Source organism: Crocodylus siamensis, chromosome 1 (assembly GCF_052110815.1).
Source record: "Crocodylus siamensis isolate JL-2025a chromosome 1, ASM5211081v1, whole genome shotgun sequence".
NCBI lineage: Eukaryota > Metazoa > Chordata > Crocodylia > Crocodylidae > Crocodylus > Crocodylus siamensis.
In genome coordinates, this window is record NC_143395.1 from 67315379 (window position 1) to 67327607 (window position 12229).

Sequence of the window (12229 nt, forward strand, 5' to 3'; positions counted from 1 at the left end):
CAATGGACTACACCATCAGCTGCAGCATGTTCTGCCCTCAGTGCATTTATCTGCCCAACACACCTTGGGATGTGACTCACTCTTTAGAGAGCTTCTCCCTCCCCCCCCTTACAAAATAAATCTGAAACTTATTTTAGTTACCTCAACTCCCAAACAAACTAAGATTGGATCCAGCTGCAACACATTACAGATATTCAAGCATTCTACAGTCTTGTAATATGTCTACTTTGAGATGCACACTAACCTATTATGGTTTAATTTTAAATAGGTATAGTAGCTTGCATTATAAACATTTCGATCAAAAAGCCTTCCATATGCTGGGATTTTTATTTTATTTTTTTTGCACCACAACACGGAGATACACTGTTCATTACTGTTATTTTGGGGAAACTTGACACTTGGGAAGATGACTCCTAGGGAATAGGCCTAAACCTAGGCCCCTTCAGCTTCGTTCTGTTGAATGCAGTCAGCAGTGCAATAGAGAAATTTTCTAAGCTGTTATTTTGTTTGAGAGGTGTGAACCAACTTATTCCTCTCAACTATTGATTCCAAAATCTAAACCTTATGTTGAGTGCAAGCATATACTGGATTCAACAGGACATAACATTAAGGTACATGGACTTAATGTATTCCCTCCCTCCTCCATTTAGGACCTATTAGAATTTTGGCACGACTAAGAAAATTGGATGCAACATCGTGCTTAAACAACCTCTGAAGTATATCTACTCATGATTTTCATGTTGTTTTCAATTGGTAAAATATATAGATACAGGTATACTAGCATGACCTACAAAGCCACCCTTTTACCTTAAAGAAGTCTGTAATTGTTTCTGATTATTGCTTATAAAAGAAAGCTTGCGACAGTTTCTTTATCCCTGCCCTCAACAGAAGAACTGTTTTAAGTTAGTGAAAAAACTGACAAGTCTCACAGAAGCAACTTGGATTTGGCATGAGGGGAAGCATAATTTTCCATATGGAAATCCCATCCAAGGCTGTTCCATTCTGAACTCTGTGTTCTACTTCAGATGTACAAAGGAGACATGTTTATAGGTTGCACCAGCACTCAAAATGTGTTCGTACTTGATATGGCAACCTCTTTGGTCTTGATCACACCACAAGAGAGTTAGTTATCCTTTTAAGTGGACACAGAGTAAGACAACCACATCTTTGTGAGCTAAAGTCCTACATTCATATAAAAGTCAACATCTCAGCCTTAAAATAAAAGCTTTTAGCCCTCCCACTTCTAAAGGAAAGATTCCAGCTGTGTTAGATCTTCGATACAATGATGTTGTTTCTCCAGAAGACGCAACAGCTGCTGGAGTAAGGTAAACAGGCCACCTGGCTACACCAAAATAGCCGAGGGCCTGTTCATTTTAAAGGGAAAGAGGACAATCCATTGCAGGTTTAACAGAAGCACTGAAACTGGATTTTACACCAACAGGGTAGAACCAATGCAGTTTTCTCAAACTGACAAAACCTTGATTTCTGTCACACCAGGAGGCAAGAAACAAATCCCAGCTGAATGTCTACCACCAAGAACCATTTCCTCAGACACATGCATTAAGGAACTTTTAATGAGAGAATCCCAATGAAATCCAGGTGTTAGAGCATGAACAAAGACCATTACCAGATCTCAATCATGAAAGACTGCTTTAGATTAAATCCCTGACCTTGAAGTTATTGTTGTACAACCTGTCCTGCTGTTTTCCCTCTTCTCCTCACCCCCACCATGTGATTGAACTGAAACTACATGTTGTTTTCAGCACCTTCACTTTATCCCCCTTCAAAGATCCCGTTTTTCCTTGCCTGTCAGCAGAGGAAGGCAACCCTGCTGTTCTATCTGGGACTCCCATCAGAATTTAAAGAAAATCTGAAAGTTTTGCTTTAATCCTCTTGCCCTGCCTTACATCTACCACTATGCATTCTTACTCTAGCTTCTCCAAGACAAGTGCCATAACCGCTTTCCTCAATAAATACAGAGTGCCATGAAGTTGTAGTATTTTGCAAAAGGTTTACTGACTGTTACAATTCTCCACAAGCTCTAGAGGGCACAAACGAAACAATACTGGGTACAGATTGCCAGAATCTGCAGGCCAACAGTTGACCATCTGGTGTCAAAGCATTCGTTGTTATTGTGTCATTTACAGGATAACCAGCACTGACTGCAGTGGCAGATTAAGATTTATTGGGGCCCTGGGCAGAGTTAGAAGCCCCCTACCAGTCAAGGGCAGGTTCCCTTTGCGCCTGTCAGGGGGCTGCAGCTGGGCCTGCCTGGCCTCCTTGACACACGTGAGGCGAGCCAGGGAGTACAAGCATTGCTGAAGTGAAGGTGGGCCCAGCCCTGAACCAGCCTGGCCCATCTGCCCAGCCAGGTGTCACACATCATATTTACCATCATTGCCTCAGCATACCTTTTCTGTGCCTTCTTTCCCATCCTGATGAAAAAGGCATCTTATTAGCTCTAGATTGTTAAACCACTTGCACCACTACTGTGGATCCAAATAAGACTATGAGAAGGAAGAAAGATAGGTGGCCTTGTACTCTAGCAGAATACTGGTTCAAACTTAAACTGTGCAATTGAAATGCACATCTTTCTTTGCCCTATGCATCTACATAAAGCCATGAAGAAGATACCTGCAGAAAAATGTGCAAATGTCAGTAACAGAGATGGACAATGCATCCTTTACCTGCTCTATAGCGGTAGGTGCAGATGTTTGCCACACAATCTAGATCAGAAGCAGCTTGTACATATGTGCACTAGTGCTGGGAGCCATGCCGGGAACCTAGTGTAAATAACTCAGGATACGGGAAAGGGCAGGCCTTCCTAGCCCCAGGGCTGCAATCTGAACACATACAGGTGTTCACTAGATCAGGCTAACCAGTTCCCAATCTAACTTGGCTCATCTCCTCAAGTGATTTAACCTCCCTGAACATCTGTACACATCAGCACTTAGATCAACCTAACCCTAGTTAAGTTGATCTAAAATGTAACATCTGTACGCACACTAAGTGGAGGAATAGCTGTTGCTGCTCAGGAGCATGCACCCACCGCCATATTTGCATGATCCTTTACTGATGCAACTTTAACCTTTGGGTAACTTACAGCAGTTTTACTGATAGAAGGGGCAACCATGTATAGCAGTCAGTTAAACAAAGGTAGAAATTTTACTGTGTCAAATGATGATGGATAAACTGTTCTGAGCTGTTTTCTAGCAAAAGCAGATGTCACTGACTAGTTAATCCCAAGATATTAAAAAGTCCCTGGTGGAATAATGCCTAGTGTGGTAAATAGGGATTCTGTATTTTTCTGTTTAAAAATCTTCATCCTTGAAGACCCAGGTAGAAAACAAAGATGTGGCTGGGATGATCCAGACGGAGATGGTCCTGCTTTAAGCAAGGGGGTTGGACTAGATGACCTCCTGTGGTCCCTTCCAACCCTAATCTTATATGAGTTTATGATTCTGTGATTCAAGGATCCCGCGTCTAAAAAGAACCAGAATACTCAGTTTAGCACACAGCTTTAACTACAATGGAGTAGCTGCAGTTAGCCAAAAGACTTCACTCCCACTCCGTGGAATTTGGACTTGGCCGTAAGTGATCAACAATGACCTCCAGACTTTATTGCAAGCTACTGTACTGTACCTATCCACGGGAGCATGAATGTAACAAGCCTCCAATAGGTTTTATATATTTTAAAAACACCACAAGCCATCTGGAATGCATATATTAGCTACCAGTTGAATGTTGTACTTGCCTAACTATTTCAGACCTGAACTTCAGGTATAATTTATGGTATTAGCTCAAGTCACTAGGAAGATTACCTCTCCCCATCCTTTACTTGGGTCTCACACAGCAACTACCTTCCTCTAAAAGCTGGAGTGTAACAGCCCTCAGAACAAGTCTTGTATCTTGCCAACTGGCCCACAGTTAAACTCACTTCTAAGGAGTCAAGAACATTTTAAAAAGCCACTTAAAAACAAAAACCAGTCTTGAGATGGCTGTTTTCCACTCAGGTGAAGAACTGATGCTGTCAACATGCAGAATTTGAAGTTTCAGAAGCAGCTTCAGCTTTCAGAAATCCATAGTTAACTGATGATCCCTTACAGGTCTGAATGTACCTATACTGGAATCTTATTTTGTATAGTCTGCCTTCCCCCCTCCCCCGGCCCCCATCCTTTGAGGACTTTACCATGATTTGTAGCTATGGATGAGAACAATCCTAAAAAGAGAAAGGGAAGAACCAAGAAAGAGGCTGAATTAAAACACAAGATAGTGAGTGAAATGAAGGAGAAGCCAGTGTCTGGGGCTACACTGCATACTGGAGACTGGACAGAAGAGATTTCGGTTTGCTCCCAAAATACTTCTCTTCAACATTCAGAAGATAAGAAAGGATAGCTAAAAAGGACATGGGGGAGAGGCAGAGGGAAACACTTGGCATCCACATGTTCAGATACATTTCCTTTGTCCAGGATAATCACATTTGAGAGACCCTGTAATAGATCTAATGCCCTTTAGTTATTTATTTCTCTTCTGAAGAAAACTATTTCTTCAGTGCAAGTCTTCCAATGCCTCACTCAAGAAGCCAGGTTTCACTAGGAACAATTCCACTTGTCTAAAAAAAAACCCAGCAGCAGTGTAGGACACAGAACTATCATGCTTGATGCTGCATGCTGTTCAGCCAGCTACAATCACTACTTTTTACATATAGTTTTTCAAATGGGGAAAATACATAACAATAAGGCTGACCTATTACTTTAAGCAGGTACTTTCCACCAGTAAATGCTTTTGCAGGGGCCAAGTGAAGTACACCACACTATTACAAACTGTGGCTGATGAACAACTTCTGTTTCAAGAAACAAGGTCAATGTCTTAGCATTAAGTTGAAACAAAAGTTGCCATTACCTTTGATCCAAAAATATAGTAAAAAATTATTGTCATTAAGTAGATTTAGTCCTCCAGTAAAAGGAACAATCCCAGTGTCCATCAATTCCAAAAGCTAAATTTCTTCAGTCAGGCAATACTACTTCTCAGTTCCTTTCTGCCCAGACCTTCAGCAAACTAGTTCTATGCTGGATACTGGAAAAAACAGTTCAACTACCCCATCTGGATCTGGTATAAAAGAAAAAAGTCAAGCCAAATGCCATCTATCCACTAATCAAACTAGAGCCCTAAATGGCTTACAGTTTCCTTACTGAGGCAAGACAGATTGAGCAAGGTAAACAGAAGGGAACCCTGTTGGGCCTCACAAGGGAAAGAGAAGCTCCAAGACATCCCAAAGAAGAGAGATCCTAAATTTCACACGTTAGCAATACGTTGTATTCAACGATAGCTATAGAAGAGCCACAAACTTGAATAGTCTCTGAATTCCAGTACCTGTTGCTACTGACAAAGCATTCTTAGGAGGAATCTCAACATACTATTTCCCCAGTAAAAACAGAATGATTCTGCAGACTAGTGGTTTATGTTTCTTTAAAGTGGAACTAGTCCTTGTATCAAGTAACCATGTGCAAACATAGTATCATTCTTATATACTTTTATAAATCTTTATTAAGTGTACATAGTTGACATCCGACCTTTGGCCACCATGAGCCTAGGGCGATTCAAAGAAGCCAACACATTGTTCTAAATACACAATGACAAGTATGTAGTGCAGTAAGTCTCTAGGTTATCTTGCTAGGATCTTCAGAACACACAACACACCCCCTTGAAATGGGCAAAAGCTGCTAATTATTAGTTTAGCATCACCTAATCAAGGCCTTGTTTTAAGTTTACTGGGAGCCTGCTGTCTACCCATAAAGAAATAGAAATTAACCTATCTTGGCCAACTCAGATGCTGGAGTCCCATTAAAATACCTTGGAGAATCTGGGCCCCAAACCCTTCTCAATGGCTCCCATTACCTGAGAAACATGCAAAATGTACCAAAATCTGCAGAACACCCCTTCCCTCTCTGTCAGCCAACCAATAATTAAAATACGAGTCCATGAAGTACACCAGAAGTTTGTCATCTTCATTTTGTTACTGCTCACACAGGAGCCCAACTCAAAAAGAGAGCAATTCAGTAAACAAGCTGTGTGGAAGACCATACTGCAACACACTCAACTGTATTACAAAAGGAGAACCATGTCAAACTGTGCATGTGCAGTATTTCTTGGTTTACATATAGACTGAAGGAGCATGGGGTGGAGGGATACAGCAGAAATTCCCTATATGGAGGGGAAAAAAGACATAAAAGTGCTCTAGCTGGTTTCCATTCTGGATTTCTCTCTCTCTTCCCAAATTAGGTCACTTGTACATCAAAGTGACCTGTGAAGATGTAGAAAATGATATGCCCAAAGAGGAAGGTGTAGCTATGGGTTTTCCAAGAGTATAAGGTTTCCTTGGCAAGATATACATGAGGTGAGCCATCAGTATCTCCCAAGTTTAGTCTACCTCCATAAGAAGTTTAGTTCTTATAGCTGTAAAAATGATCTTTCAAGTACAAAGCAGAGTGCAAATCAATGATCTTGCCTTCCTTAGCCTGCAGGGACATGCTCTAGTATGTTTGGAAGAACTGAAAGAACTAGCAAAGAATATAAAAAAGCTTAACAGAACATGCTTTGTTAAGGGAATAGAGATTTATAAAAAAAATGAAGCTTATATGCAACTTTCAAAGCCATTAATAGCCAGATTTGAGTCACGCTTCTGACTTGGTAATAAGAAAGCAACTGGTAACAGAGTAAATTCCATTTTTCCAGCAGCCAAACACAGGGTGGCAAGATGAAATTGAAGTATAATTATTATCCAGCCATCAAGCTAGACACTATGAACATACAACAAGTAACAACATCTTTCCCCATGCTGAAGTCCAGGAACAGCATTACTTTGTCTATTGCGACTGGATGCTTGCGTAGTTCAAAACTAGAAGCCACAGTATCATTGATAGATACTATGGCCCAAGTAAGCATAAACTGAACAAAAATTCTATAAGAATAGTGTAAGAAATGCATCTTCCTGAGCTACCATACCCCCACCCACTCAAAACCCCACTGCCTTTGCACATCTTGGTGGCAAACATGGATTGTTACATTGTTTGCTTTTTATATACTCCATTTACTAGTCACCCTTCAAGTAAGTGTTAAAAATTACAATTAGGTCCAAGAAACAGATTTTTCTATATAAAACACATACAAGACTATAATGAAGACTTCAATATCTACACAAGTTGCCTTATACAGACCCACACACCCCACAGATTTATTCACTGGCATCCAGTTTTCCACTCCTCGCTTTTAAGTAGGCCTTTATCAAAGTGTTTACACTTGGCTAAATATCTATGAAATGTAAAATACACAGATCACCAGTTCCTTTTAGAACCTGATGTTCAAAACTTCATTTTTTCCAGCTACAAGTTATTGCCCCACCACTCATCTTGTCAGCTAAAAAAGACTAGATGAAATGCAGCAGCTCCATCATTTGGACATTCTTTCAATTTATTTCTGTAGTTTGTTCTGGCATTCCTTCTCTTCCTCTACCACCCTGAACATTCCCTGGATGATCTCTCTTTACAGATCTTTAGAAGTACCATTTATTTATATGCAATTAATATTTAACTTTCAGCTCCTTGCCCATCAACTAAGATGAAGTTGAAAATTCTTCAACCTGCCTTCTCTGCCTTCGAAAAGTGTTATCTCAGCTGACACTAGCACTTGCCTGCAATCCCATACTATAAAACAATGGTTCTGAAACTTCAAACTTGTTAGATGCAACCCCCCAAGATTTGACCTTTTCTGCCCAAGACTGAGCTCTCATCCTTTGGCTTCTCTCCACCTCCTCAATATATACTCTACCCACTGAGCCTATTCAAGAACACAGCTGTATCCCACCGGATTCCAGAATCCTTCTACTAGCCCCACCTCTTCACTACCTTGAACAAGTTTCCACGTACTTTTAACGCGTTTCCCCACTTGCCTACTCTTGCGCATTACACTGCTACATTGGACTCCCTTAGCCTGTTTGTTCATAACAGCTTTCATTGTTTCTTCCTTATCCCCAAGCACTGCATGTGCCATCCATAAACTAGAGCATTAAGCCATTGTTCTCTCCTTAAGAGCCATACCCTACCATCTAATCAAAAAACAAAATAAAACACACAAACCTGGATTGAGAGACAACCCCTGGCTACTAACTGAAGAAAGGACCACAATAAAGATTGTTCCACACAGGATGTAGGACAATCATGTTGAAAGTTGTTCCTGTCATGTGCCCACCCATGTGTCGCCTGTGTCCCCCCTGAGATTGGCTGCCACTGAATCCACTGCAAGCTTCTGCAGGAGGTCGCTGCTCGCCACCCACCTTCCTGCTGCAAAGGCAGCCGCCAGCGTCTTTGGGCAGTTTCTGCTCCACTGCCGACTACAAAGGGTGCCCCCCCAAGTCTTGGGAAGCACCAGTCTTACATGGTTCCTGTCAATACCAAACTGGGCCAGATTCAAAACAGCGACCTAGAAATTTAACACTCCACATCTCATTACCATTCCCACTCTGACAAAACCTTAAGGTGTTGGGGCACCCCCAGAGATGCACCCTAGGTTTGTGCAAGCCTACTGGTTCCCCACTCTGCTGAATGGGAATACCCAAGTTAATCATTTGCTCAGAAATCACAATTCACCATGGGCACCTTGAGAAAAGAACAGAAAGAAAAGGGGTTTGTTATCAGGAAGAACAAATGATATAAACAAAGCGATCAAATGATTTGACAGTGATGTACAGTAACACATAACAGACAAAACCCTCATCCTATGCTCAAACTATAACCTAGCCCTCCAAAATGTTCCTGTGAAAAATTTCCCAGGGTAAACCTCCTCAAGTCAAAGCTAGGTCCCTGAACCAGGCACCTCCATCCCCCTCTCCTCCTTACAAGGGGCCCCTGCCCAATGGTCACTGCCTCTAGAATACTTCATACACCTTCCCCCACCTAGCCAGAGAATCCCCCTAGTGTTTCTGCCTGTGGATCCATGGCACCCCACCATGCCCTTTTACTGCTTTTCTGTTTCTTTCTAGTTTCTACTACTAGGTCCGCCAGCCTCAAGTCTCCCTTTCCACTTTTGCTGTTTTAAGATAGGAAGTATTGCTCTAGCCATCTGAAATGCTTCTCTATCTGTTGGGCACCGGATTCGTCAAATCTCATAGTTCCTTGCACTTACCATTAGTGTCCATCATTGGAAGTCTGAAGACGAGCATGAAGAGCTGTCATTTGAAACCTTTACTCTTTTATTCCTCATTCCAAGTCTATAGCTGTTTGCTGAACTTTAAGATCTAGTTATACAACTAAACATGCATCTTCATATTCAATGACCTACTTCTTGAACGTTGTCATCATATCTGCTTTATGAACAAGTGTAAGTTTTATACATTCTACTATCATTAACCCTTCAGTGGCACAATTGATTCAAGTCTTGATTCCTGTTCACAAACAACACTATTTTGAGTAACTGTGTTAACAGGTCTTTAAAGATGGGCCTGTTTATGGTATCCCACCCTGAACATCTACAGCTAGAATAGATAAATAGTTTGATCTTATTTTATAGCACAGGGATGCTCAACATAAAAAGATAATTCATCCATCAAGTTTTGGTCAAAAGAAGACTCACTGCTGTGCAGATCTCTCACTGAGCGATTAAAGGCATCGTTACATCTTTAAGAACTTAAACTTTATGGCTAAATCTAAGAATTTACCATTAGCTGGGAAGAGGTGCACTTTCCCTTTTTATTTTGTCTCTTGCCACTGAATTTCACCTACATATAGAAACTCAATCATTCCATAGCAGACTCCATGCTTTTGTTTTCCTCCCCATAACCTCTCTGCTGCAGTGATAAGTTGTTAAATAGTTAATACTGTTACTTAAGCACATTAAGTATACCATAAGAGGTGTTAATGAGGTACAAGGGAAGAAGGAAGAGTTCACAACCCCCAGAGGCATGGTTTTAAGCCTGCACATTCAAGACAGCACTGCTAGCTTTAACCATAACTAGAAACTTAAAAGAAAAAATAGATTCTGCTGAATCAAGGTGCGACATGTGGGCCACATTACAATCAAGTGGCCCAGATATGGCCTATAACTGTTTGATAAGAGCACTGTAACAGGGGATGACACTAGTCTGTGCTGGCTAGAAAGCTTATTAGGTATGCAGAGACAGGCAAAACTATGTTCGGTAACATGTTTCTACATAGTAGCTTCAGATAAACTGTTGAGACCTCACTCCCCATACCCCATTCAGATATCAGGAATATCTAGAGCACATTGGCATGCAAGTGTCATCAAGTGCTCAAATATACTCAGAAAGTGACTATATGCTGTATGTACCTGAACAGCACACAAAATAGAAAACATTTACAGTAAATTCCAAAGTAAGTTAAAAGTACAAGAATATTTACATACATGCAGGTTAATATTTACCCTATATTGCAAACACTGGTTAAGAGAGATAGTTATACGCTAGTATTTCCTAACCCACATTAGGATGTTTCTCATTGTAATCTATTTCCAAAACTAAAAGAAAACCTCTTACTGTTTGCAGACGTAAAATGTACCCTATTGACAGGTTTAAAATTATTTAAAGATCACAACTGATATGCAAAATCTAGTTCAACACCACAAAATTTAAGTTTTTAGTCACTCTACCCATCACTCTCCAGAGGTCCAGACTGAAGCCACACTGGATCAGAGAGAACACTAATGTTTCGAACCAGTCATCCTCAATAAGACACTGTGGAAACCACCACCAGAGGAGGAGATCAGACAGTGCCCTCTTGCAGGCAAATGGGTCCCTCAGCATCAGAGCCTTGTAACTCACTAAAATAGCCAATCTGCAGCCCCTTATTCAAGAAAGATCTGGTCTTAACATGGTCATAAGAAGAGATCAACCCCTCTGCGAGGTCATCTACACACCTGGACACACACCTATGGGTCATCTGGCTATGGCTAAATTCAACCCAATTCCTACTGCAGTAGTGGAGAAACATAGCTAGTTCGCCTCACTGCCTCAATTTTCATCAGCTCTAGCATTTGGGAAACACTAACCAGTCAAAACTGGAAGATAGAGGTCAAAACGAGGAAAAACCAATGGCTAGGAAAGCAACATTATGCAAGCACGGGAGATACTCGGGAATAAAACCATCCTTCCTTTAGAATCTCATAAGCCCTGTGATCATAATGCTCCGGCTAGAGGCCGCACTGCTAAAGCCATGTTGAAGAGCTGGGGGTTAGGCCGCCTCCTTGGTGCAGAGAGCTTATATAAAAGCAAAGACAGAGATGCTTACAGTCCAGGTGCTTTTTCTTGGGCCCCATCACTTCATGCGTGGTTGCTTTGCAGACGGCTCTGGCCACAGCCGATCCCGTAACGCTGTACTGAGCAGCTGCGATGCGATCTGTCAGTGTCTGACCCGACATCTTCGGCTAATGTTAACGCTGCTGCCTCTTCTGCAAGGGGGGGCGGGGGTTAGGGAGGAGAAACACAAGGGAGGAAGGGGATTTTCCCAGTTTAATGCCAGGGCCAGAGCAAGCTACGCTCCTGCCAGCAGCCTGGCCTTTTCCAACAAGCAATAATGAGAAGAAGAAAAAAAATCCCTGCCCCCCCCCCCCTTTGCATAGTCAGACCGTGGCAGGGGATCCACCGCGGGGGGGGGGCGGCATTTTAGACACTGCAAGGAAGGGATTAAAAGAGAGATGATGCAAACATAACGCACCAGACCCTGGGGAAGGTGGGGGCAGGGAGGGGGAAAAAAAATCCTCCCTCCCCTCCCCCATCCCTAGGGCAGCCACATCGCGCCACAGGGGAACAAGGGTGGGAAGGGGAGGTTACCCTCCCCCGGGATAAGGCCCCGCCACTGCAGCTCGCCGCCCGCAGGGGGAGGGGGATTATCTTCGCCTTGCGCCATGTTGTGCCCTTCCCCCCGCCCCGCCCCGCAGCCGCCCGCACCCACGCGCCGCGGAGCCCCAGGCCGCAGCCCGCACCCCCCACCCCGCCCGGGCCGCATCCCCGCAGCGCGGATGCCGCGGGCCGGAGGCGGCCGCGGGACCTGTCAGCGCCTCCTCGCCGCCGCCGCTGCTGCTCGCAGGGACGCGCCGCCCCCTCCCGCAGCCCCGGCCCCGCCCGCCGCAGCCCCCCGGGCCCAGGTGCGCGGGCATGTACCGGCCCTGCCGTCGCCGCCCTGCACCCGCTCCGGCTGCCCGCGCCCACCCGCCCGCTCGC

The 12229-nt window shown here is 43.2% G+C and overlaps 1 protein-coding gene across 6 annotated transcripts in view; it reads right to left on the reverse strand.

Annotated features, from left to right (window-relative positions):
- Positions 1-11939, reverse strand: part of SNAP91 (synaptosome associated protein 91) — a 140929-nt gene extending 128990 nt beyond the window's left edge. For 4 of the 6 annotated variants that reach the window (XM_090035840.1, XM_090035859.1, XM_090035829.1 and 1 more), the window contains exon 1: positions 11298-11938. In XM_090035840.1, the coding sequence (XP_089891966.1) occupies positions 11298-11427 (130 nt within the window). In that variant the 5' untranslated portion in view covers positions 11428-11938. Of the gene's footprint in view, positions 1-11297 lie in introns of all 6 variants that reach the window. The other 2 variants (XM_090035850.1, XM_090035808.1) reach the window with 1 other exon arrangement.
- Between the last annotated feature and the right edge of the window lie 290 nt (positions 11940-12229).